At 36.0% G+C, this 24,682-nt stretch overlaps 1 protein-coding gene across 1 annotated transcript; it reads right to left on the bottom strand.

Moving 5' to 3' along the window:
- Window positions 1–843: 843 nt before the first annotated feature.
- On the bottom strand, window positions 844–24,253 carry LOC140148419 (EF-hand and coiled-coil domain-containing protein 1-like). The gene is made up of 7 exons (XM_072170351.1): window positions 22,963–24,253; window positions 21,541–21,713; window positions 12,972–13,013; window positions 7,416–7,603; window positions 5,772–5,930; window positions 3,077–3,161; window positions 844–2,255 (listed from the first exon to the last, which is right to left on the bottom strand). Exons 1-7 carry the CDS (start codon window positions 24,054–24,056, stop codon window positions 1,951–1,953), a joined length of 2,046 nt encoding a protein of 681 aa, XP_072026452.1. The 5' UTR covers window positions 24,057–24,253; the 3' UTR covers window positions 844–1,950.
- Window positions 24,254–24,682: the final 429 nt, after the last annotated feature.

The raw sequence follows: 24,682 nt of genomic DNA, 5'->3' as shown, positions 1-24,682 counted from the left end.
TTGGCTCTCGAGATGGTGATGTCAGTACTTTGCGTGAACAGTTAGAAACACTGCCTTTGAGTCAAAACACATGATTTAATACTGCACCCCTGCAACACACACTGCCACTGACATCACTGCCTTGAGGATACCAAATGAGCAATGGGAAGAGGCATTAAATAGGTCATACTGCATTTTACAGGCATGAGAATTTTCCTTTTTTAATAAAAGGAATCCTTTTTTTGTGTTGCCCAAATTTCTGTGTTTTTATTTCTTTTTAGCCCGTTTTGAGCATTTTTGCCCTGATTTTACTCACTTTTTCCTTTCTTTCAAAATTTTCCTTTTTTTCCCCCATTGAAATGTATTCTTATGCCTGATTTTAACCTGATGACCAACCATGGATGTAGGATAAGTCACAAATTATGTTCAATCTAAATTATTTCTAGTGTTTGATAGAAATTGCAAATAGCATGGAGAGCTACATTTTCATGAACTGTCAATAATTCTGTTTAATTACCAATGTATAATTCACTGAATGAATGGTCTCTAATAATGCTGCCAATCCCTGTTCATATTCTGTAATATATTGTATATAATCTAGTGTATATTTCGTTATTTAAGAAAATTTGTACTATTGCAGATGTTCATTATTAAAATGTCATCGCTGTTGGAGATTAGAATGAGTTTGCCTCCCACATTGGTGACTTCTTTTTACATTAATACCGCAAAATAGCATTTTTTCACTTGGGTGAGAGGGACACGGTCGGATTTAATCGGTGGCCCTACACCAGTGTATTTTACATCAAGCCAGTAGATATTCAACAATGCTAGCCCCAGTGAACTTGTATCTTTAATGAGTGCATCATACAATACATCCAAATGCACTATCAAACTTGGTTATTGTTTGATAGCATTACAAATGTTTTTAGAACCAATCATACAGGGTGATCTATAAACTAGATATTAATTTATTACCACCATAAAACTAAACTAGTACATGGCTACTCTGGTGATTGTAAGCAGTCAGGTTGGAATTGTTGGGTACATGCATTTAGCTTGCTAATGGCAACCAAAACTTTAAATTTTGAATTCTGAGAAGTAAAGGTAAAGGTATTGGACACCTAACCACCAAATTCTAAACATTTCAACATGTTTACTTTCATAGTGTTTAGAAAGTAAATGCACATGTGTTTACTTTGTAAACATTTGATGTGTTTACTTTCTAAACACTATGAAAGTAAACATGTTGAAATGTTTAGAATCTAAATACTCTCCTGTGTTTCCTCTTTGTGTTTAAGTGTTTACTTTGTGTTTACTTTAGTGTTTAGGTGTCCTATACCTTTACTGTGTAAATGAAAAATTAAACACCTTGCAGTGTTTAAAAATGTTACATGTTAAATGAGCAGAAACCCTTCAACACTTGTATTTACAGTGTATGTTTTATTGTGTGCTTTCTCTCTCTGAGATCTACCGATTCAGGATCTCACAGGAGCCACCCATGGCACCCTTGGGCATTTTGGAAAACTTTAATTTTTGACCCCTACAAACTGGAAATTGACCCTTGACCTTTTGCTTCTGAACCATAGGTCGTATTGAGAAAAAATTACATATTTGTGAATCTTGGGTATAGATGAATAATTTGATATACTTTGAAGTGATATTTGAACACTTTCAATTTTTTACCCATGTAAAACCCTATGGGGTCATTTATTTCAAAACTCTGAATCAGTAGGTCTCGGACAGAGATATAGAAATGCCAAAAACCTTTTGAGCCAAATATTCCTACTTCAGGACCAGACTATGAAGCACAATCCAACTAAGCAATCCAACTAAGCAAACACCTATATATTTTATAATAATAATAATAATGAAGTTATAAATGACAGTTTCAGACACAATTATGTTGTACTTGCGACAATTATCACTAGTATCTGAGCAATTTCAAATCCACCTCATGCTCTGAATTGCTCACTAGACAGTACCCAAATCTGTTTTTATAGCTCTGAATGTAGCGGGAAGGTTTCCCTTCATTCCAGCTTTGATCGATCCAAACTGGTAGAAATTAGTTTTTACTTGAATGCTATTGCTACTGCGACTGTGAGTCTCTGATGATGATGACGTTGTTGATGACATAGTCTTACGAGATGACATATGCACAGCATTGTGTGATACGTATGAATTGGATGGCCCGTTTGTTGTGGTCTTTGTTTCAAGCAAGAGGTATTGCTGTTGAAGCTGCTTTTGAAAACACGCTAGAAACCTTGTCACATCATCACCTGCAATGTTAAATAAATTAGAAAAGCCAAGAAACTAAATGTAAATGTTGATCAAACACAGTCCCATTACAACCACCCATACACAAATCTATACACACCCCTACTCACCCCACCCCAACCACACTTGTGACTTCTTCAACTCTTGCCGAGCCATTCCAATAACCCATTTTCTTCAAGAAAATACTTTTGCTAAAAAGGCAACGGGTTCACTGAAAATGAAGTTGTCACTGTAATTCAAGCATATTGCAGGGGCTGTGCAAATTTAATGAGCCCTGGTAATGGCATGCCAAACATTCCCCCGCCTGCCAAAAATTGCTTGCACCTTTTTTTTTACCCCCCCCCCCCTTTACACATGCCAAATTTAGATGCATGATGCGAGTAGGAAATTTTGTAATAGGCCTATTTTGACGTTTCTGCAGTGTTTTCCTAAGCCTTTTAGAGCGTGTTATTTAAAAGGTGTCCCGATATGCATGCCAAATATTGCTTTGTCCTTTCCCAAAAACTCCCTAGCCCCCTCCCCCCGATCTAATGGTGCGTCCCTAAGGGAACAAACCAAAAGATCGATGACGTCCTATTAGGCCTAAACGTAACTGGTTTCGTTTCTCAGCCGACCCTCCCTCCCTGCCAGAAACGTAATAAAGAAATGTTGAAAATTTTGACATAATAATAATAATGACACATTGGACACATTCTTCAGACCGATGTTTTTGTACAAACGTAATCGAGTATTTTTCCCCCCCCCCCCCCTTAAACATTTCGTTTATAGGACGTCATCGATCTTTTGGTTTGTTCCCTAAATACAGTAATGATAGAATACATACCTGGATCCATGTTCATGCCGTTATCACGTAAACTTATCTCGAGTGAATCCATAATTATCTTGCCGACAGATCGCCGTGACAAATGCTACGAAGTTTAAACCAATAGAAATATATATATAAAGGAAACGATTAAATATAAATTATTCATATCATGTCCTAATACTAATGTCCTTTACTAAAAATAATATACATATCAACATTTATACTCGACTGTCAAGTTGTGATGATAATTCCCAAAACAGACGCTCAGTTATGGAAAGATGATGTGGTTATTTTAAGATACAAAACAGAATATCGTTAATTAAATTATACAATGTGAATCAGGCACCGTGGTCCCAGCAAAAGTGTTCAAATTAAAATTTGTATGCTGGCATTTTGTTTTCTTAAGGGATCTAGAATGAGCGTTTATTGCGTTTTGACAGTATTTTTTGTGGGACATGAGAGCACCTCAGACCTATCGAATTGCATTCTGAATACGAAGCATGTCTTTCTGATATCAAATAATTTTCATTTTTGAAAATCACAATATAATACAAATTTTATGACAAATTATAAAAATTTGATATTTCAAAGTCCTCGAAGTAAATTATATAAATCTAATGATATATTCTTAAAGTGTATGTAGCTGGGAGGAAAAGCCGACGGTCAATTGAAAATTGTGACATTTCATATTGAAGATATGGATTTTTTCCCAAAAAGACCTAATTTTTTTTGGTGTTTTGGAAAAAAATCCATATCTTTAATACGAAAGGTCAAAATTTTCAATTGATAGTAGGCTTTTCATCACACCTACATACACTTTAAGTAAAAATCATCAGATTTATAAAGTTTACTTCGAGTACTGTTAAATATCAAAAATATCAATTTTTAATGATTTGCCATAAAATATGTATTAAATTGCGAATTTCAAAAAATCCAAATTATTTGATATCAGAAAGGCATTCTCCGTATTCAGAATGCAATTCGATATGTCTGATGTGCTCTAATGTCCCAAAATAAATACTGTCCAAACGTTCATACCCCAGCCCTTAAAACAATGGAGAAATCTAGGAAAACAGCCGTGTTGAAAAATAACTTATACAAGATTGGTGTACATACTGAAACTGCCGCATCATTGACCAAAATGTGATACCGGTAGGTCGTTTTTGGTCGTATACAAATAAAAATATTGACACTAAAAGGCAAAATTCAGATGATTTTTGATTAGATTTTCTGATATAGCCAATCTTGGAATGCCCCCTTGACTAAAATCGGGAAGGAAAAGAAACGAGGAAAGAAGCCCATTTCCCCAACAAATTACGGTAAAATAACAAAAACATCCCCCACCCCACCAAGAAAGCTGGATATGTCCCTGAACTCACCCCTAATGGGCTTGAAATGCTCCCCCCGGGAAATGCTCAGTAATTCGTTATAAAATTCTAAAATATGCCGCGTCGATGGAGCCTGATTACGTCGTCGTCATCATCATCATCGTCATTCGTCAAATATATCCACACATGAAAGTTTAGATATCTCAAAATAAAACATTTGCGTGGATCCATCACAACCTTGTCAACCGATGACATGCAGCTATCATTGAATATCAGCTGCCCTTAACTTAAATATCGTACTATACGCCTATAGATATTATCAAAAATAACATGGGCTGAAAGCTCTGGGTTAAACCGTCTTATCTAAATACGATGGCTAGAATAAACCGATATAAGGACTGAGTCAATCACATAGAAACATCCCAGCAAACACAAAAACGTTTTAAAAACGTTTTAAATAAGTTATATTTTGGTTTTTGGTTTGGTAAAACGTTTTAATAACATTAAAATGTCGGGTTATATAAAGGTCATGATAACGTTTTAAAACGTTTTGTATGAAAACACACTACAACAATATTTTTAAATGTTTTCAAAAATGTTATTGTAAACTATTTTTGCAAACATTTTTGCCAAATATTTTGTCAATACTTAAATAACATTATGTTAAAATATTTGAACCCAGCAAACACAGAAATGTTCTTAAAATGTTTTTTCAAAACATTTTAATAACATTTAAATGTCGGGTTATATAAAGGTCATGAAAACGTTTTAAAACGTTATTGCAAATATTTTGGGCAAACATTTTTCGCAAAATATTTTATCAACCCCAAAATAACATTTTGTTTAGAATGTTTTGTATTAAGTTTTCAAGAATGTTTTTGGAATGTTATTAAAACGTTTTTATACTCTTTATATAACCCGACATTTAAACGTTTTCTGTAAAACATTTTTGTTTGCTGAGCAGTAGATTATCAAAAATGTTTTTAAGGTTATGAAACCGTTTTATACTCTTAATATACCCTTTATATAACCCGACATTTAAACGTTTTCTGACAACCTTTTATAACCTTTTGCGAATGATGTCGAAAACGTTTTGTGTTTGCTGGGATGCATTAGTCCAATCATGGAAGTACTATCTGGTGAACATCTTGATATGCCAGAAAAAGTACAGACTAGCATGTCAACTTTAGCATGTTTATTCATGTTAAGTTGCTCAATATTTAAGAGCAACATCACTAGTAGTATGCTTCCCTCCGATCCACCATGTCCATCTTAGCAAATTTCATCTGTTATAACTTATAACCTAATAATTTTCTTACTGAGAAGGCCTTTTATCTATATTCTATCTTATATCCTCTATACTCTATCCTCTATATGATACTTACCAATTCCTTAAGTTTTTGAAGAAGTACTATACTTTCTCTTATTTTGTTTTCAACCAGAGAGAGTCTTACACGTTCTGATTCCAAATGCTGAATTTCTCTTTTGAACTTGTCTGTTACTTTAGTCTTCTGTTCAAGTTGTGATAAGATATGAGATCTTTCCTGAAATTTGAAGAAAAAAAATTGTTCCAACTATAAAAAATACAATTTGAGTGAAAAAAATATAATGTTGTGTATTTTAAATTTCATAGGTTAAACTGACAAACCCAAGGTTTAGCATAGCCCCCCACCCCCTACTTGGTTTTAAAATTATTAAGTTTTGTGATGTCTATTTTCTTATGTATTTGATTGTTTTGTTTTGATTTTACTCCATTTACCTTTAGCTCAATTTCATATTTGCCCGTTTGGCTTCCATGGACCAGATCGTGTTACCCCTTTTTATAAGCCAGTTTTGGTATATAATAGGCCTATCAGAATATGGCTGGGTCCATCAATCTAGTCGAAATTTTCGAATTTTTTTTTTGGTATGATATCGATATGGGTCCAAATTTCTTGAATGATGGGCCCACTTTTAAATTCTCAGCGGCACACCCCTACCAAAACCAAACTTGAGCCCCCCCCCTGGGAACGCGATACCAAGTGTAGCAAGTGTGGTGCCTAATGAAACGGTAGCAGTTGTCCTCTCCACAAATTAGAAAAAAAACATAAGAAAAATTGCGTTTTGGGACCGAATTTGATATCGATAATAGGGTCATGATAAGGGCCTATTTATTCATGGAAAGTTGAGTTGAAGTTTTGAGCATTGGATACGAATTTAGTCATTAATAATAATTAGTCATAATGTGCATGGACTGAAGTCGGAGCTATTTCAAAATATCGAGCTCATACCCTCATACCTAAGTTTAGACGCGGTCGCATCTCCAGCTTTGATATTTTTTTTAAAAAGTTTTACAGCCCGCGCAGTAAAGCATTTTGTTTTTGTGGTGTGGACCTCCTGCTCCATCATCTCGTGTATAATTTTGAATTTGCCAGAGAGCCAAAAAACATGTATACCGGAATACCTGATCCACTATGATTGGTTCTCGACGAATGACAAGTGTGCCATTTAACCAAATTAAACTTATTATGAAAATGCGCGTTTCAGCTTGAAGGTCCGTATGAATTGAAGAAATAAATAATATTTAATTCATAAGGCCGTATAAAATTAATGTTTTGGTTCTCGTCCCCTCCCTCCTCAAATTTCTGGGATGTGTCAGATTTTTTTTTTTTTTTTTAGATTTTTCAATTTTTTTAAGACTTTGGAATAATTTATGAAATCTTCATACATATAGGCCTACATAGCTCAGACTTCAATCCATGCACATTTGGACTAATTATTATTAATGACTAATATGTTTATTATAGAGAACAATGATCACTTCCAAGTCTTTTTGTGGTACTCAGGGGTTTATCCCTCAGAATCTCACATTTGATTTAAAAAAAAAAGGGGGACTCATCATTTCCTCGAGCACTGTTGGAAAATTCCGAAAACTACTGACAATGCTAATTTTACATTGAAAACAAAAAACACCTCCCTCCCTCATCAATTCATAAAAATCATCAGGACGAGAAGAAGCAAAACATTAATTTATACGGCCTAAAACCTACTTGTTCAAGTTTGGTCTTCATGTCTTCCTTTTCTTTAGACATGTCTTGAAGTTGTTTCCTCATTTTGTCCATCTTGGCTTGGATTTCACTCAGTTTAGCCCTTCTCATCGTGTCAGTACCATTCTCATGATTCTCGGGGTTACAGATTGGGGAAGATTCTTTCTGTGTTTCCGTTTCTTCATCTGACGCTGTAATGAAATTAAAAAAACAGTTTACTCCACTCGATAGACCGAGGGCCCAGGGGGGTCAACCTAGCTGGAAAGTTGGCCAAGCTTGGCTGACCCCCTTGGCTCCCGCTCATAGTGACGAGCGAGTGAATCTGACCGGCTGGACTGTTTGTTTTGACTACCCAGCAAAATGTTTTAAACGTTTCTGTTTAAAAAAAATAAAAAATGTCGGCATTTAAATGTAATAATGTCGACATTTAAAAATGTTGGGTTATATAAAGGTTATAATAACATTCAGAAAATATTTTTCTTTCAAAACATCAGTGTGTTGCTAAGATTGAACGACATTGAACGTATTGGGTATCAAAAAGTGCGTAAATAAACAATTAGTCTTTCTAGCCTATATGTAAAAATGATTGAGGAAACGATTATATAGTTCTGAAACTAAATACCCCCCCCCCCCATTTTGTCAGGGGGATGGTCCATACAATCATCCCCCCCCCATGTTAACACCTGATAATGGGTTTCTGACCATGCCGTATTAACATCATATTTGCCCAAATTTTCGCGCACTTCGCGCGCATTTATTCTACTTTTACACCATATTTCATCAGTTTAGCTTCAAAATAGCAAAATTTTTCGCTCGCTACGCGCGCATTTGTACCATAAACTTCTTCTGTCGCCAAAATGTGCTGGATTGACTATACTTCAATATTTTTTTTCCAACTCCACCCCCCCAATGCCAAAAAGAAATCTACGCCACTCTCTGAAACTACTGACGTATATTTTGTTACTTTTTGGCTTTATATTAAGGGATCTGGAATGAGCGTTTTGAGCGTTTCGACAGTATTTTTGTGGGACATGAGAGCACATCAGACATATCGAATTGCATTCTGAATACGAAGAATGTCTTTCTGATATCAAATAATTTTTCATTTTGAAATTCCCGATATGATACAAATTTTATGACAAATTATTAAAATGTGATATTTTTCACATTTTTGATATATAACAGTCCTCGAAGTAAATTTTTATAAATCTAATGACATATTCTTAAAGTGTATGTAAAAAAGCCGACGATCAATTGAAAATTTTGACCTTTCATATTGAAGATATGGATTTTTTCCCAAAAAGACCCAATTTTTTTGGTGTTTTGGGAGAAAAATCCATATCTTCAATATGAAAGGTCAAAATTTTCAATTGATTGTCGGCTTTTCATCCCACCTACATACACTTTAAGTATAAATCATCAGATTTATAAAGTTTACTTCGAGTACTGTTAAATATCAAAAATATCAATTTTAATGATTTGCCATAAAATGTGTATTACATTGCGAATTTCAAAAATCAAAATTATTTGATATCAGAAGGACATTCTTCGTATTCAGAATGCAATTCGATATGTCTGATGTGCTCTATTGTCCCACAATAAATACTGTCCAAACGTTCATACCTCACCCCTTAATGTGCACATTGTGATTGATGGATCTCGTCTTTTATTAGAATAACTTAGGGAGTGTTCGTAAACGCTTTGGTGGTGGGGGTGGACAAGTTGGAACCTCGGACATAAAAAAAAAAAGGGTGGATTTTGTATCCCCTTTTTATGGGCTAAATTTTTTTGATCCCCACCCCCCCTCACGTCCTAAAAAAATAAACTAAAAATATACCTAGTGGCGTGTCCAAGGGGGAGCTTTGGGGGCTGAAGCCCTCGGACTTTGTTAAAAATCATGTAAAGTCAGCCGTTTTTTTCTCGGATCGATTTGGACTCAACTCTCGGAGAATTTTACTAAATGTATAATTAATTTTCCCATGTCACAGGCCAAAGTGCGTTCTCTGATAATGTGTCCCTGCTCCTTATTTACACATACTCGCACATCTCAGATTCATTAGTCAGTATCTTGTCCTAATAAAACATTACAACACTAGGTAAAAATGTTTCCAACAGGATTTGTCCAATTGGCAAAAATTGTCCAACAAGTACAGATGATCATTTATTGGTGAAACTAAAATATGTATTTTAATTAAAATATTTGAAATAACTAAACCGATATAATGAACAGATAATTATTCCTCTTGATGAAAATCCAACTATTTGTCTGTCATCCTACTGCTAACGAGCTTGCTGGTGGCCCGTCATATATTCCCGGGGGGCAGGCACTCACATAAATGGTCTGTACGCATGCGTGACCAAAAAAAAACAAGTAAAAGGGGGTGTTTTTCAAGAATAAGGGTAGTTTTCTGAATCTGAACAACTTGTTTAGGCATGTTATAGGGTACAAAAACAGCCAAAAACTCATTAGGGGGTAAATTCTATATTCAATTATCTTATTAAGGGGCTAAATTTGCCCGGTAAATTTGCTGGTAGGGTAAAACTCGTTTAGGGGGTGTTTGAAAAATATTTGGTCACGCATGCGTACACTGTCATATTTGAGTGGTCCCCCCGGGGATATATTCTACAACTTTATATAATCGGCATAATAATAACTAACATCTCACGTTCCTTGGGCCAATTGCTTGTCAATTCTCACTTGGATATTATACATATTTTTCTTTCGTTATTTCTTACTCATCGTGAATTTATTGGACTTAATTAACATTATAGCGCACATAGTGTTTTCCTTTATAGTCATAGTCATTTTAACGTTTCTTATATTTCCAATGTCATATTTATGTATAAAAAACTATGCAAGATGAGCGTATGGTGCTTTACTATAATATAATTAGCAAAAAATAATTAAAAATTTTATAATAACCCTCCTCCAAAGTTTGCATTTCAATAAAGCAATGCGTTCGTTTTTATAAGTGACTCTTCACATACATTTATAATCACTTTATATTTAGCTCTGGTCATATTGATGTATATCATAAAACAAATATCCTTTGTATCGTTGCAGATAAAATAAAATTAATAAAACGCTTCAATGAACATGATTAATTTGCCAGTAAATATTAATTGTTGCTAATGAACCATATAGGCATTTGGTGAGAGCATGACCTTTTTTTTTAAATAGAACCTTTTTGAGCCGAAACAGCTAGTGCCACAAAAACCTCGAACAAAGGTCTTTGGGTGACAGATCAAATGGAAAAATAAGGGTCTTTGTGTGAAAGAACATGTGTTCGTAAACAAATTTGGGGTATTTGGGTGACTAGCGACGCCTTAAGGGGGTGTCTTAACAGCCCTACATACGCGTCACCTCCAAAGTGGAATTGCCCCCCCCCCTCCCCGGATAACGGCTAATACCGGCTAACGGTTTATGAAACAGGACCTTTAAGGCCTATATAATTTTAGCATGGTCGTGGTACATTAGCATTTAGATATTATAGGGCCTAATTATTATTGTACAGAAAATTCCAGTGTTATCCTGCACGGCGCTTCATTTACTAAGCAAACCCAACTTCTTCCAAATTGGCCATTAGGAGAACGATATGGCATATTCTTCAGTCATCATGATGGTAGAAGTTAATTAGCATCAGTAACAGTCACTTATTATTATTATGTTTAAATCTGAAAATGAAAACGATGACACACTTGTGTGTAAACATCATTAGTTCCAGCAACTGGTTCTATTCTGTTCCATTTAGAGAAGATACAAATACATATCTCTTCATTAATATTGAAAAAATGGGCATAGGAAAAACGTAGGTGGAATTTATTGGACTGAAATTATAAATATACCAGGTAAATGATATTGTCAAAATCTAGGTACGGTTTTTTCATTTTTTTTTTTTTTCAATAAGGGCCTAGATTTTTTTTTTGCCCATTATTAAAACATTTGAACAGGGCTCCCGATTTTTTGTAGATTTTTTGTCTATATTACAAACTAAGCAAAATTTCGATAAAATGAGAAAAGCGTTTCTAGAACTAAGTGTCTAAATAAATATTATTCATGTTTCACCGTTTTTGGTTTTCAATTTAATCTTTTATGGTGGACCAAAATATTTTGGTCAAAAAAGCCGGGTTTTTTTTCTTCAAAAATTGTACTTTTTGACCCAAAACTGACGTTTAAAATGGATTTCCTTTCAAAAAATGTATACTATTTATATTATTGTCTATTAATAGTTTTCGAGTTAGGCCTATTAAAAATATTTGAAATTTTGAAATGTCACGACTCACGAGTACAAACAATGCGATTTGATGGAAACATTTTAGTTGCACTTTGAACAGGAGTTTGCCTTGAATTTACTTATCAGAAACATATTTATTTTGTTAAAAAGATAACCTGTGACATTTCGGTTGATTTTTATCTTCCCCTTGGCGGCAAACTATATGTATCAGAAGAGAAAAAAAAATGGATTTTTTAATATTGGGTTTATAAATAATAATATAATTAATGGTGAATAGGTGATGGATAAATTATGCTCGTACTTATGATGTCAATTTGATGTCACTTACCCGTACGTGACCAATCGACACGCAATAGAATGACATCATATTGACGTCATGCGTACACGCGCCGCGTATACGCGAACGAAAATCTAATCCTGTGGGTGACTTGAGTCCGAATATTGCCCTAGTTCACGGAACCGGGAAAATATGTTGATAAGAATATGTATTTACGCACTGACGCCACATTAGGCCGTGTAAAATTAACGTTTTGATTCTCGTCGACCCCGCCCTCCTCAATTTTGGGATTTGTCAGATTTTTTTTTTCGATTTTTCAAATTTGCTTAGACTTTAGAAAAGATTTTTGAAAACTTATCGATACATATACAGCCTGTCTCAAAAAAAAATTGTGCAAGTGAAAAGTGCCCTCTTTGGCAATTAGAAAATACCGTTGTGACATACTGTTACATCAACGTCAAGGGCACAGTCTTAGCTCTCAAATACCGTTTGTTCTGTTCAATTTGCTCTTTTTAATCTCGAGATATGTTTAGTTAACAACGAAAAGGTAAAATCACAATTGTGCCACTTTTACTAGGGAATAGGGCTGGTACATGTAATTTTTTTTGAGACAGGCTGTAAATGAGGTTTACCCCTTAGAATCGCACATTTAGTATTAAAAAAATGAAAAAAGGTACTCTTGCTTACATTGGAAAAAACTCCCACCGTTATCAATTCTTGACAATCTTCTGGACGAGAACCAAAACATTAATTTTATACGACCTTAAGAGCAAATTGTTTTTCTTATCTTTAATGTTCTAATTATCTAATTTCGCCATATCTACCGTTCTTCTGGGTTCAATGTAATTCTGGTTGCCAATGTTTTAATACATATGTGTGTACAACATGTTTGTTATTAATTGCTGGGAATTGTCGCACTTATATTTAGAGTATCTATTGAATTATGATAATTTGAGAAAGAACGAACGAAAGAAAGAAAGAACAAACGAACGAAAGAAAGAAACTAGAAAGAACGGACTTTTCTTAATCATTAATTATAGTACTTACCTTCTTGGCCTTCCACTGCGCGAACCATCTGCTCGTGATCATCTGTTGTGGATTGGATGGAAATAATAATAATAATAATAACAACACTAATAACACTAATAATAAATAATAATAATAATAATAATAATAATAATAATAATAATAATAATAATAATGATAATAATAATAATAATAACAATAATAACAATAACACACTACTACTACTACTACTACTACTACTACTACTACTACTACTACTACTACTACTACTACTACTACTACTACTACTACTACTACTACTACTACTACTACTACTACTAGTACTAGTACTACTACTATACTACTCCGTATTCAGATAGACTCCCTTATCCATCTGGTGTTTCTAGTGTGTGGTCTCCAGTTAGATTTTTGGATTGTCCCAGTTAATGAGATAATTCTCTTCATTGGAGTGTTCTGCAATTGAGGATTTCATTTCAATTGACTGCAAGTCCTTTCACGTTTGTAAGTAAAACGTAAGTTTTTTCTTTGAATTATGAAATCGTGATGAACCTCTTCAATAATAATAAAGCAAGTTTCAAAATGCGCACAAGCACCTCTGATCCCTTTTTAAATGGTCTTTATGATTTGGAAAATGCCAATGGAATTGATCAACTTAAACATTTCTCATTCCCTCTCCAGAATATACAGAATCGTTATGTAAAGCTATGTAAAAACAACTTCTAATCTTGAGTAACATGGGACACGGTTTGTAGACGATACTTATTGGGCACTCCGCACGCTTGTTACTCGATGGCTATTGTTAAATAAGGCCCACTCAGTCATTTCATTGAATTCGGCGTTGAAATTAGCAAAATTGTGAGCTACACCTTTTCACGTTAAAATATATTTGCTAACCAAAATGAAGAGCAATAATTTTCATTTTTTCAGTAAATATCAGCTGAAAATCATAATGCATGATGCTGCTGTATTTTCTTTTTAAACCCTGCTGTTAAACTTAGGTGTGAAATTTAGTCTTCTAATGTAAGATTTTCGATTTTGACAGGCCTTAACTGTTAGCTTTTCAAAGTAATATAGTTCGCTTATGAAAGATTTTGCCAACTTTATAAAGCACATTATACCGCGCTATATATCATAGTTTTGTCAGAATATCCGTTTTGATTACACTATTTTTCAGTTCTGACTGCAAATATTTCAACATCAACACGTGAACTTGGATGGCTGATTTGGCATAGAAATATCGGTTGTTAAGTTCTGCTGGTTGTATCGAAATGAAGTACTGAATTGGGCGTTTTGGCAGTTGCAAGTGAAAAAGGTAAAATCAAAACGGATATGACGATGTGCCTTGTAGAGTTGGGAAAATCTTTCTTTAGCGAACTATATTAGTTTGAAACACTAAAAATTTAAACCCAGAAAAAGCTCATGGACCAAATTTAGGTGTGTAAAAATACAAAATCTTAGTGAAAGACATAATTTCATGCCTAATTTCAACACCAAGATTTTTAAAAAAAGGTATATCCAAGTACTAAACTACTCACATAAAGAAATTCCGCACTTATACAACCCGTCCTACACCAAAACCTGATCTTGTTATGACAATTGAATATATGAATACAAAAGCCACCTAAGTCCATACTTTGGCCAAATTGAGTTAAGCATGGGAAATTGTTGCTATACATAGGCCTGTCATATGTATGAAAGAACAACTCAAATTCATTCTCTGTGTCTATTAAGCATGTGAAAAATAGCATGTATGAAAGAATCACCCAATTCCATGATTTGAGTCTTGTAACACATTGATTGAAATCCATTATGTATAAAAAGTCCACTTGTAACACATTCATTGCTAGAGAGTGACTTTTGAACAAAAAATGGGTTTAATAAAGGAAAGTGTGTGGTTTATATTACATGGCAGAATGCTTATCAACATTATACATACCTGTGTGCTTTATTTTGTATTATCTTACTAGTGGTAATCTCATTCTAACATTGTTGTCTTTGTATATGATTCAAAACCACCTAAGTCCCTGAAATGCTAATCGTCATACCTAATACAGGTTAATCCACTCATTTGCACGTAAAACTTACCATATTGACCAGGTAAATCTAACTGAAGGAATTAAAATGATACACAGCTTTTTCTCTCAAAAGCACTTCCTATGGACTTAGGTGGCTTTTGTATTCATGTATTCAATTTGATTGATAAAGTCGTGTGCAGAATCTTGTTAGCTCCAATTGGATACCAAATTTGCTACCAAACACTCTAAAATTACAGAGATTGATACCAGTATATGAATGTTGGTGCATTTGTAAAAGTTGCAAATTAAAAACGGACCACTCCAACCTTTGTTAAATGGTTTATGGAATGATGTGGGTCGTAGTGGTCAGCGACAATCTAAAGTGTGCTGAGAATCTGTAAAGTGTGCTGAGGCTTGTGGATCAACGTCTAGGCGTTGTGCCTGTGCGTATAGACTACCCCGTAGTCCACTTGCCCATTGTGCATACTCTGGATATTGTATTTAAGCTTAAAACTCTGATTTAATTAATGTGTGCACAATTGATAGATTTTCACATCTGATCTTTTCAGTCACCCTACTCCCTCTGTTTGTTAGCTTCCCAAGTGGACTACTGACATTGGATTGCGGTTTACATGCTTAACACGGCTGTCTATGAGCTTCTATGGATGAGATTGTCGGAAATCTGGCCTACTAAAATTGGCGATGATGTAATGCATCTTTAAATGGATCTGGCTTGTGATTGGTCGCCCAGATCTCGTTATGGTTTAAATCCTCCGGGTACCTATCATTACCATTAATAACTACATGGTACACAAGTATGTGGCCTACTGACGCCGCCTTTGTGTTGTGTAATTGCATGAACGCGTCAGTAAGTCAATGAGCGCGTCTTGTATTTGCTTGCGGTTAAATTTGATTGATAAACAAGTATGATTGACAGTGTGAGTGTTAGGGACTTTGCCTGTTCAAAATCACGTTTTTAATTGAATGTCCATAGTCTATTTTTAACCTGGAATTTCGCGATTAATAAACTGGCCGATTCTAAAATCAGAATTGTTCAGTACAATACAATTACAATTAATATGACAATATGATATGTTGCATTCAATAATATAAGCCACTTTACTTTTACTGTCACTAATATAATTATATTAACTTTTTCATAACAATTTTATACTAGTATTTTGATGTATTAAATATCAGTATAATTTCGAGTTCAACTGAATGCTTTCATCATGATTAACATGCTTTTATTTATCAAAAATAGACTATGGCATAGTCTACTGTGCGTAGCGCACTATAAATCACTGCCGCGCTTTTTTTTTTTTGCTTTCTTGCTTTTTTGAAATGAATGCTCCACTTACAGTTTGAATTTGTCCGCAGCGATGTTGCAATGCTTTTCGTACACGTGTGTATACCATACAAGAACAATAAATGTAGTATTTCTGTTGTTCTAATCTAAAGCATACAGATTACATTCAAATGTCATAATAGACAGTTAGTCATAACTTTAAAATAGTTACTAGTTTGTAAAGTTTTAATAGGCAAACAGTACAAAAAGTATCGTCCAGAAACTTCTATCCCATTAAGCAGAAAAATTCGAAGTCATCGTAAAGAGTATATACACAAACACAAAAATATATAAAATACACCGAACTTGATTAAACACAATGCAAAAAACAACATGTGTCACAAACATCATTTTAATGAGTCATATTTACAAAGTTCTGGATTCATCACCGTTTAAAATAGTATGTTTAAACTCAAGCAATTATCATAATTATGATATGTAATTTCTAAACCATAATGAAGACAAAATTTAGACAATTTCTACTGTCAAATCGAGCTCTCGGGTGCAAAGTCAAATAATTATGAAAATATACATACTGTCATACTAATAAAATTTGACCACCGACTTTATATATTGCCTTGTGCAAACATATCTGTACGTGGCTTGCGTGCGGAGTGTGTGTGCGTTGTGTTGGGGTGGGTTGTTTGTGCCTTGCTGGGGTGTGTGTGAGTAGGGGTTGTGGTTTGTAGGTGTTAATGTGGATATGTATGTAGGTGTAGGGGTGTGTAGCCTATGGTGGTGGGGTGGGTTGGTGTAGGGTTGCAATTAGTTTGAATAGCCTATGTGTGTAGTGTGTGTGAGGGGTGAAAGGCGGGCGGATGGGTTGATGTTGCATGTTGGTGTAGATGGCTGGCGGTGCTGGTATTTGTGTGTATATAAGTGTTTTTACGACGCTGTGCGAGCACTATTAAGCTGATTAGTTTGTTTTCATTCTGTCTTAAATAATTCTTCTTTTTGAATCCCAAGTGGGGCTGCAACCAACAGGACGTCGTTTTATCATCAGTTGTTGCATGAACTGTTTGGTTAAGGTTAAAACTTGCGAAATGCACACTTAACTTCTGTATATTGTAAATAGCATATTTGAATTAGTAGATAAGACACAGATCCTGGTCATGTCAATCAAATGCACCAAGTTTGCAGTAATATAGACCTGCTATAGTTATACATAATATACCCAGTGAGAGAGAGTGAGAGAGAGAGAGACAGAGAAAGAGAGAGAGATGGACCACTAGCCGGTGACACAGATAATACGAGGTCCAATAAAATCCAATAAAATGTGATAAATCCACAGCAAAATTGAATATGGATTTTGGAATACCAATCATAAAAAAAATCTAATGAAAGCAAAAATTATAACAACGTGATCCTCAAACACTCATTAAAGGATGGCCCAAGCGTTCATATAATTTCTCAATATTTTGATATAGTGTTTCCATGTGCTGATAAAAAAATCTGAATTGAAAAAATAGCTTTTCGGAGCCAGATTTTAAGCGAAAGCAAGTCCAAAATTGGCGTTTTTCTCCTAATGTTATAGTAGTGCTCGGTGGTGTATACCAAAGTAGCGTAACTACATCGCGCGTAAGCTTATTGGCGCATTTGCACACTGTTCCATTCGCGATGGGAATTGGCCTCATCTTATTTACTCTGAGTAGACAGATTCTAAGAGAAGCGCCACGTCGTTCATTTATAGAATCATTATTAATTAGTTATTAATTAATGTTTAATTGATATTTATGGTTACATCCACATGTTTGTATTTCCATTTTTGTTCGAATGGTTTGTCGATACTTTCAGGAACGTCAGATATTGTCCAAGTCTTATCTTACGACACAAAACTCTTCAAAACTTCGACTGTTGTCTACAGATGCTAAAAGTAGATTATCTTTGTGTCTATCTTCTTCTGTAATGTCATAACCGAGTTACTCGTTTCATGCACTCACATTGATCATAAGTCGCATCCAAATTATTCCATTGATTACGTGTCATTAGCACTGTCAATAAGAGAATCCAAATCATGTTTCATCATGTTTATGGTTACATTATAATATCACAAAGTACTGACGTTAAATTCAAATAAGTTCCGTTATATCTCCTTCTTCAGATTATTCAAATACTTGGAATATAGAATTGATTTGTTTTAGGTACTAAATAGGAATGCACACAGTTTACTTGAACTTCAATGCCATTCAAATATTTTGTACGATTCGGTGTCTGCAACCACAACTTGATTATTCTTCATCGCAATACCCCACGGATACTTAACATCTTCAGTGACGCATCCGATCAGCTTTCCCGTGCCATCAAACCTATACACACCGATACCAGGCGACCCAACATTGCTAATCAATATGTCATTGTCTGGGGTATAGCAAACGGATACCGGCAGCCATTTTAGGTGCTTTGGCTCTATGACGGCGCGAATAAACTCGCCAGATCTGTTCAGGATATGAACCGTTGCATCTGACCAGCAGCCGATCAGGATATTGTTGTCTCTTGGTGACACAGCGATACACCGCGGCTCGATGTCTGTCTTGATTGAAGCTACATGACGACCGTCTTCGGCAGCTTTATGAATGCTGATGTAATGCGGTTCGCTTCCACTACCTATCAGAATATGTCCCTTATGGTCAACGAACGCAGAGACCAACCGAGAGTGAATTTCAATCGAGGCTGAAGACTTACCATCAGGGGTAAGAGCGACAAATTGACGCAAAAATCGACCATCTGAATTGAAGACTTTGATATGAGGTGTTTCGTCGGCGACTACGATCTGTCCCTCGTGGGTAACGGCTACATCGCTAAGCTGTGATTTCACGCTCGAAAATCCTTGCTGCATGTTGTAATAGAATCGGATCTTGCCGCTACTGGTGAACAATTTTAATCCTTGGCAGTCGGCGATTACAATACTTCCATTTGGATGTATGGCTATTCCCCTAGCAGCGAGAACTCTTACTTCACCTTCGCGACCAAAATCTCCTACTTTTCGAAGAGAATTCTCTAATATTCCAGTGGATGGCCCGCGCACTTTTCCGTTGGATGATTTCGAAGATGAAGAAGAGGAACTTCGTCGGACAATAGCGACATTTTTGGGCTGCTGCTGGTGTGAATTGGAGGAACTACGTCGGACAACCGCGACATTTTTTGGCTGCTGATGTTGCTGCTGCTGTTGTCGTGGCTGTTCTTTCGGAACTTCTTGCTCATGATTCTCATGCTGCACATGATGATGTTTCTGCTGCTGAGGTTGCTGCTCATGTTCCAGGTTAGAGATATGGTGATTTTTTAAAGCTCGAAGTCGACGATGAGCCTCCAGACAGGTGTGGCACATGTTATCGTTACAATCTGCGCAATGTGCAACGGCCATACATTTTTTACCCGACTCTTCGCATGACGAACATAAGGTAATTTGTACCACGCGATGTTTTTTCAACACCCGAAGTCTCTTGTGCGATTCCAAGCATGTCTCACATAGGTAATCTTTACAGTCAGTACATCGTGCAACGGCGCGATTTTTGCTATCCTCGCAAGCCGTACAGTTAGGAATTCCGTCTGTTGGGGAATTAAGGTTTTGCGAAGTAGTCGCCATATTTAGACGATAAGTAGACGCATTGCTGTTTCAGTGTGGACGACGAAACAGCAATTATGAAATACTGCAGTGAACTTCGTACCCAATTCATTATCGTTTTATCAGGGGAAGTTCAAGTGCTGTCCCTCGAAACTAAGAGCGCGGCGATACGGATAACGATAATTGACACGATGACGTCACAATATTTCAACAAGCTGCATTGATGAGGAGAATTCCATAATGTGTTGACCTTAGTTTTTTTCTCGGGGGATTGACTTGCATGTTAAAAGTGGACTTTCGCCCCTTGAATAAACCAGAGAATTTCTACATCTTTTGTAAATTTACTTGCAAATGCGGACTGTGTACACGATCTAGGCACATTCGTACTCAAGACTATAAAGATCCATTCATACTACGCCGTAATTGCTTTGCGGTGCGGTGCGGTGCGTTGCCGCATCGCATCGTACTGCAAAATACTGCATTGCTGTATTGCAATAAAGTTAAATACATTTAAACTTTGAAATGCGACGAGTTGCTTTAAGTTGCTGCAAAAAGTAATCGATATATCGGTAACGTATGAACGGACCTTTACGCAGGATCGGACCTTTACGCAGGAGACTAGAGTGGGTCGCTATAGACATGGACTACCTCCATTTAATTGGCACTGTGCCGTTCGTGTTAACATCAGAATGAACCAGGTAATGTTAGAAAGTCATTCACCACAGAATGATCAGAATCACATAACAAAACATTAAAAAACAGTTCCGTAATTGCTGCAACTTTCAGTGCATTCATTTTTTTCAGGAAGTGCCAAATATAGAAATCAATAAAATTTGGTTGATAATTTTGACATGTCCTTAATGTCACAACTTATCCAAACGTTTGGGGTCTTCTAACCTCAATACGGTATATTTGTATATTAATAGACATGATAGCATTACCTTATATAGAATGTCTTGCCAGTACAAAATCTCATACTCCGTCAAAGTTTGAGCACGGATATTTGAAAGGGTTCGTTGAACTATGCCGTTAGAAATTAGAGTATTTTGGCTAATGGTGATATAAGAACACAACAATAGGTAAGGGTGGTGCAATAATTATGTGTACCCCGGGGGGTGAATCATAGGGGGGGGGCAAAAATTTTTTGGCAGGCCAAAAGGGGAGGGCAAGCATTTTTGGCAGGTCGAAAGGGGGGTCAAGCGATTTTTGGCAGGTTGAAAGGGGGGCAAGCAATTTTTGGCACAGATATTTTGGGCACCGTTTTTATATTACGCCCTAAAAAGGCATAGGAAAACGTTACGAACACGTTCAAATATGCAAAATTTCCTGCTCGCTGCGCTCGCATTATATGTTAAGACAATTTAAGGTTTTAAATTCGGGTTCCCCAAAATCTTGCATGTAAGGGGGGGCAAAGATTTTTGGCACGTCAAAAGGGGGGCAAAGGTTTTTGGCACGGCCAAAGGGGGGCAAGCGATTTTGGCAGACCATTTTGAGAATTCACCCCCCCGGTACACATAATTATTGCACCACCCCTAAAGCGAATCATTCATTTATGAGCTTTTATGTAGAAGTGTTGGTTGAAATCATTAAAAGGTCTATTTGAATCATACACTAAGTATTTCTTTTAAACTACACTTTCCAATCATAAACATATAGTTAGCTCACCTGTATCAGACGAGGTACAGTTCTCCAAATGAGTGTAGCTGATTCGAGTTGGCGAGTTTCGGTTTCTTTCAGGACTTGTAACAGACACTCCATGATCATGATTATGTGCCGCTTTATTCGCAATCAAGTGGTTCTTTTGGCGAAGAGGGCTACAACACTGTCGTCTGCAGCATCTTCAAGAGAGGTGTTAAAGTCAATGCTTACATTAGTCGATTTTTATTGATGGATCTCATGCTACAAGTTTTCTAAATATCTGAAGATTTTGTTTTAATCTCGTTTCTTATAATACTAGACCAGACACTGGAAAATTGTTATTTTGTAATGACTTAATCGTAGTTAGTTGGCAGGTTTGTGACGCAAAACCATAATTTTAAATCAATGGAAACGTTTGCGTTAATATTCAAAAATGCAATAAAGCCTAAATAATGGTATAGTGATTGCGAGATATATACCTGTATAATACAAGAACATAATTTAATACCTGAATACAAACCCCACCCAAGTCCATACTTTGGCCAAATTGAGTTAAGCCTGGAAAATTGTTGCTTATACGAGACCTATCATGTGTATAAAAGAACAACACAAATCCACCCTCTACGTGCATCTATTGAGCATGTGAAAATCCAAAAACCACCCAAGTCCAGGACTTTGGTGTTTGCACACATATTATAGTGCCTCAGCAAACAGGGCAAAATGGCTAGTCTGATAAATTGAGGTGATAGCAACAGTGATGACGAAATAAGTTTTAAATGGGCACAGAACAAGAATAAAGACCGAGAGCAAAGGGTAAAGAATACACTAACTATGTGATTAAAAAACAACCCAAGTCTAGCATACCCCCCCCCCCACCAATTGCTAATCATCATATCTAATACAGTTTAACTCACTTATTTGCATGCAAAACTTGCCCTGTTTACCTGGTAAATGTAACTGAAGGAATCAAAATCATACAGGTTTTGTTTTTTTAGTTTTCTCAAAATCACTTTCCATGGACTTGTTTCCATTGATCTAAACAATCCGAGTTTTGGTTTACTTTCTATGTTTTTAGCTAGAAATTATATTCACGTTGCATATACATTGAAAGTCTTTATTTTGTGAACATGGTAAATTGCCACCAGTTTTTAACAACTGGACTTTTAAATATTTCTGTTTCTACAGAAAAATGTGTTGTGTAGCTTATTTAGTTGAACTAAGGGCGACATAATACCAAATGTTATGTCTGTTGCTCTGGTCTGTTGCTCACTACGCTCAAACAAACCACACTCTTCAAGCAAACCAACAGCAACAGCATAACAAGCATACACACCCCACCCCACCACACAGACACCCACCCCTTACACGCAAACCTTCCACAAACATCCTTCCCGCTTTATAGCACACCCTCAAACAATGTAAAACTAAATAATCAAAAAATATACGCACCCGTCATCACCAGAAAATGCCGACTGCACTTCTTGCAAACGCCTCTGCAATTGCTCTACTTGGGATGCTTGCTCCTCTAATAGTTTCACCCGTTGTAGACCTGCACTTAGCACTTCACGCGCCTTTTCAAGTTGGACAGTAACCGATTGTTGATTTTGCAGTAGATTAGCCTTTGCTTTATGCAATATTTCTCGATCTTTACGAGATCTCCAAAGATCAGCTTCAAGCTCCTGGGTGTAGAGCATAGCTTCTTCGAGTTGCACATTCCGTTTATCTTGCAATCGGTTGAATTCATTTGTCAGAAGAGTTAGGTATTTTGGTCTTGCCAAGTTGCCGTTGGGTATACCCGCAACAAAGTTTGAATGCGGAGATTTGTCTGCTGATCGCAGATTGCTAAGAGTAACTTCAAGTGCGAGGTTTTTGGCGTCGCTGCTTTGTAACGCTTGTCTCATGTCTTCTATCAACTCACGTAGACCTTCATTTTCCTCTTGCAGTCTCACAACATGTGCAGACATTGCTTGTTGTTGCAGGACATTGCTTTCTACATTAACAAGATCTTTGCCATCGTCGCCGTCTGCCAACTTTCCTTGCTTGTACAGAACTGAATGGAAAATTTCTGATACTGGTTTTTCGCAGAAACATTCTGAACACATAGTGCGAACACTATGTCCTTGTCGAGGAGCCATATGAACTTCTGCTTCCACAAGTTCTCCCTCTCCTTCAAAACCCCACCGTTTCCCCTCCATAAGACCAACTTCGCCATTCTCTTCGAGAAAGCTCTGAACAAGTTGTCGATGGAATTCTTTGAAATCCATCGTCCCATTGGAAGTGTCGACATCTTTTTCAAATACATCTTCACAATTCCGTAAACCCAAAACTTGGAGAAGCTTCAAGAAATGCTTTCTTGACACACATTCATTGCCTGCGAAGTCCAGATGATGGAACAGTTCTTGCAAATACTGGTCTAAACCAGTGGCAAGTACCACAACTTCATTTTGCATTGGTTGGTTAAGACCATAGGCATAAGACATGGCGCTGACAAGCCATTGAGCTCGTCTTGCTGGTAATATATACGATTGTTTAGTTGTGTCCATGATTGTTCAACACACCTGGGCTAGAAGTTTACATACACTTTTAAGTCCAACTCTAGTCTAAATCAAATTGCACTGCTATTCAAGAACTAAACCTCAAAGCACACCCGTGTGTTCAAAGTAATCAGCTCGGAAATGTAGATGTATCTCGCTAGATAGAATACAGTTGAGTAGTGATTGATGTGCCATTTACTCTCAACTCTGTGTACTTAGCGAATGATTTTACATCTCAACGGAGTAATATATTTATTGTAATGCAAACAAGAGCCAACAACCTCAGCAAGCATTTTTAACTCAATGCGTACGCAAGAGATTGAGTCATCAACTTTAACATGTTTAAGCGTTTGCATTTTAGTGCAAATCTGATTCGATTATACAAAATGATTATTTCGACATTTTTAACTCAACAAAATATATTGTCTTCTGTACAATTACAAATGACTTTGAAACAAACACGGAAAGTGAGCTTAAAACACATTTTTATTATTTACAAGTCAATTAATTACATTTATAATGACGCAGTTGAGAAAGTGCTATGATGTAGCACGAAGCATCATTGTAGGTATGTTTAACATCAGTTTACCTTGCATTTATTTACTTGCATTTATTTACAAGAAATGTTACAAATG

The sequence above is a fragment of the Amphiura filiformis genome, chromosome 3 (genome assembly GCF_039555335.1).
Source record: "Amphiura filiformis chromosome 3, Afil_fr2py, whole genome shotgun sequence".
Lineage (NCBI taxonomy): Eukaryota > Metazoa > Echinodermata > Ophiuroidea > Amphilepidida > Amphiuridae > Amphiura > Amphiura filiformis.
Note: the sequence above shows the minus strand (reverse complement) of the source record. Positions and strands in the feature narration are given on the sequence as shown.

What these genes read in the sequence shown, in the direction of transcription:
- LOC140148419 (XM_072170351.1), bottom strand. Translation starts at nt 24,056, where the DNA reads ATGGACACAACTAAACAATCGTATATATTACCAGCAAGACGAGCTCAA. An exon ending in CGCAGTGGAAGGCCAAGAAG is followed by an intron (nt 7,604 to 12,971) that starts GTAAGTACTATA and finishes ATTTCATTACAG; the next exon opens with CGTCAGATGAAGAAACGGAA. An exon ending in CGGCATGAACATGGATCCAG is followed by an intron (nt 2,256 to 3,076) that starts GTATGTATTCTA and finishes TTAACATTGCAG; the next exon opens with GTGATGATGTGACAAGGTTT.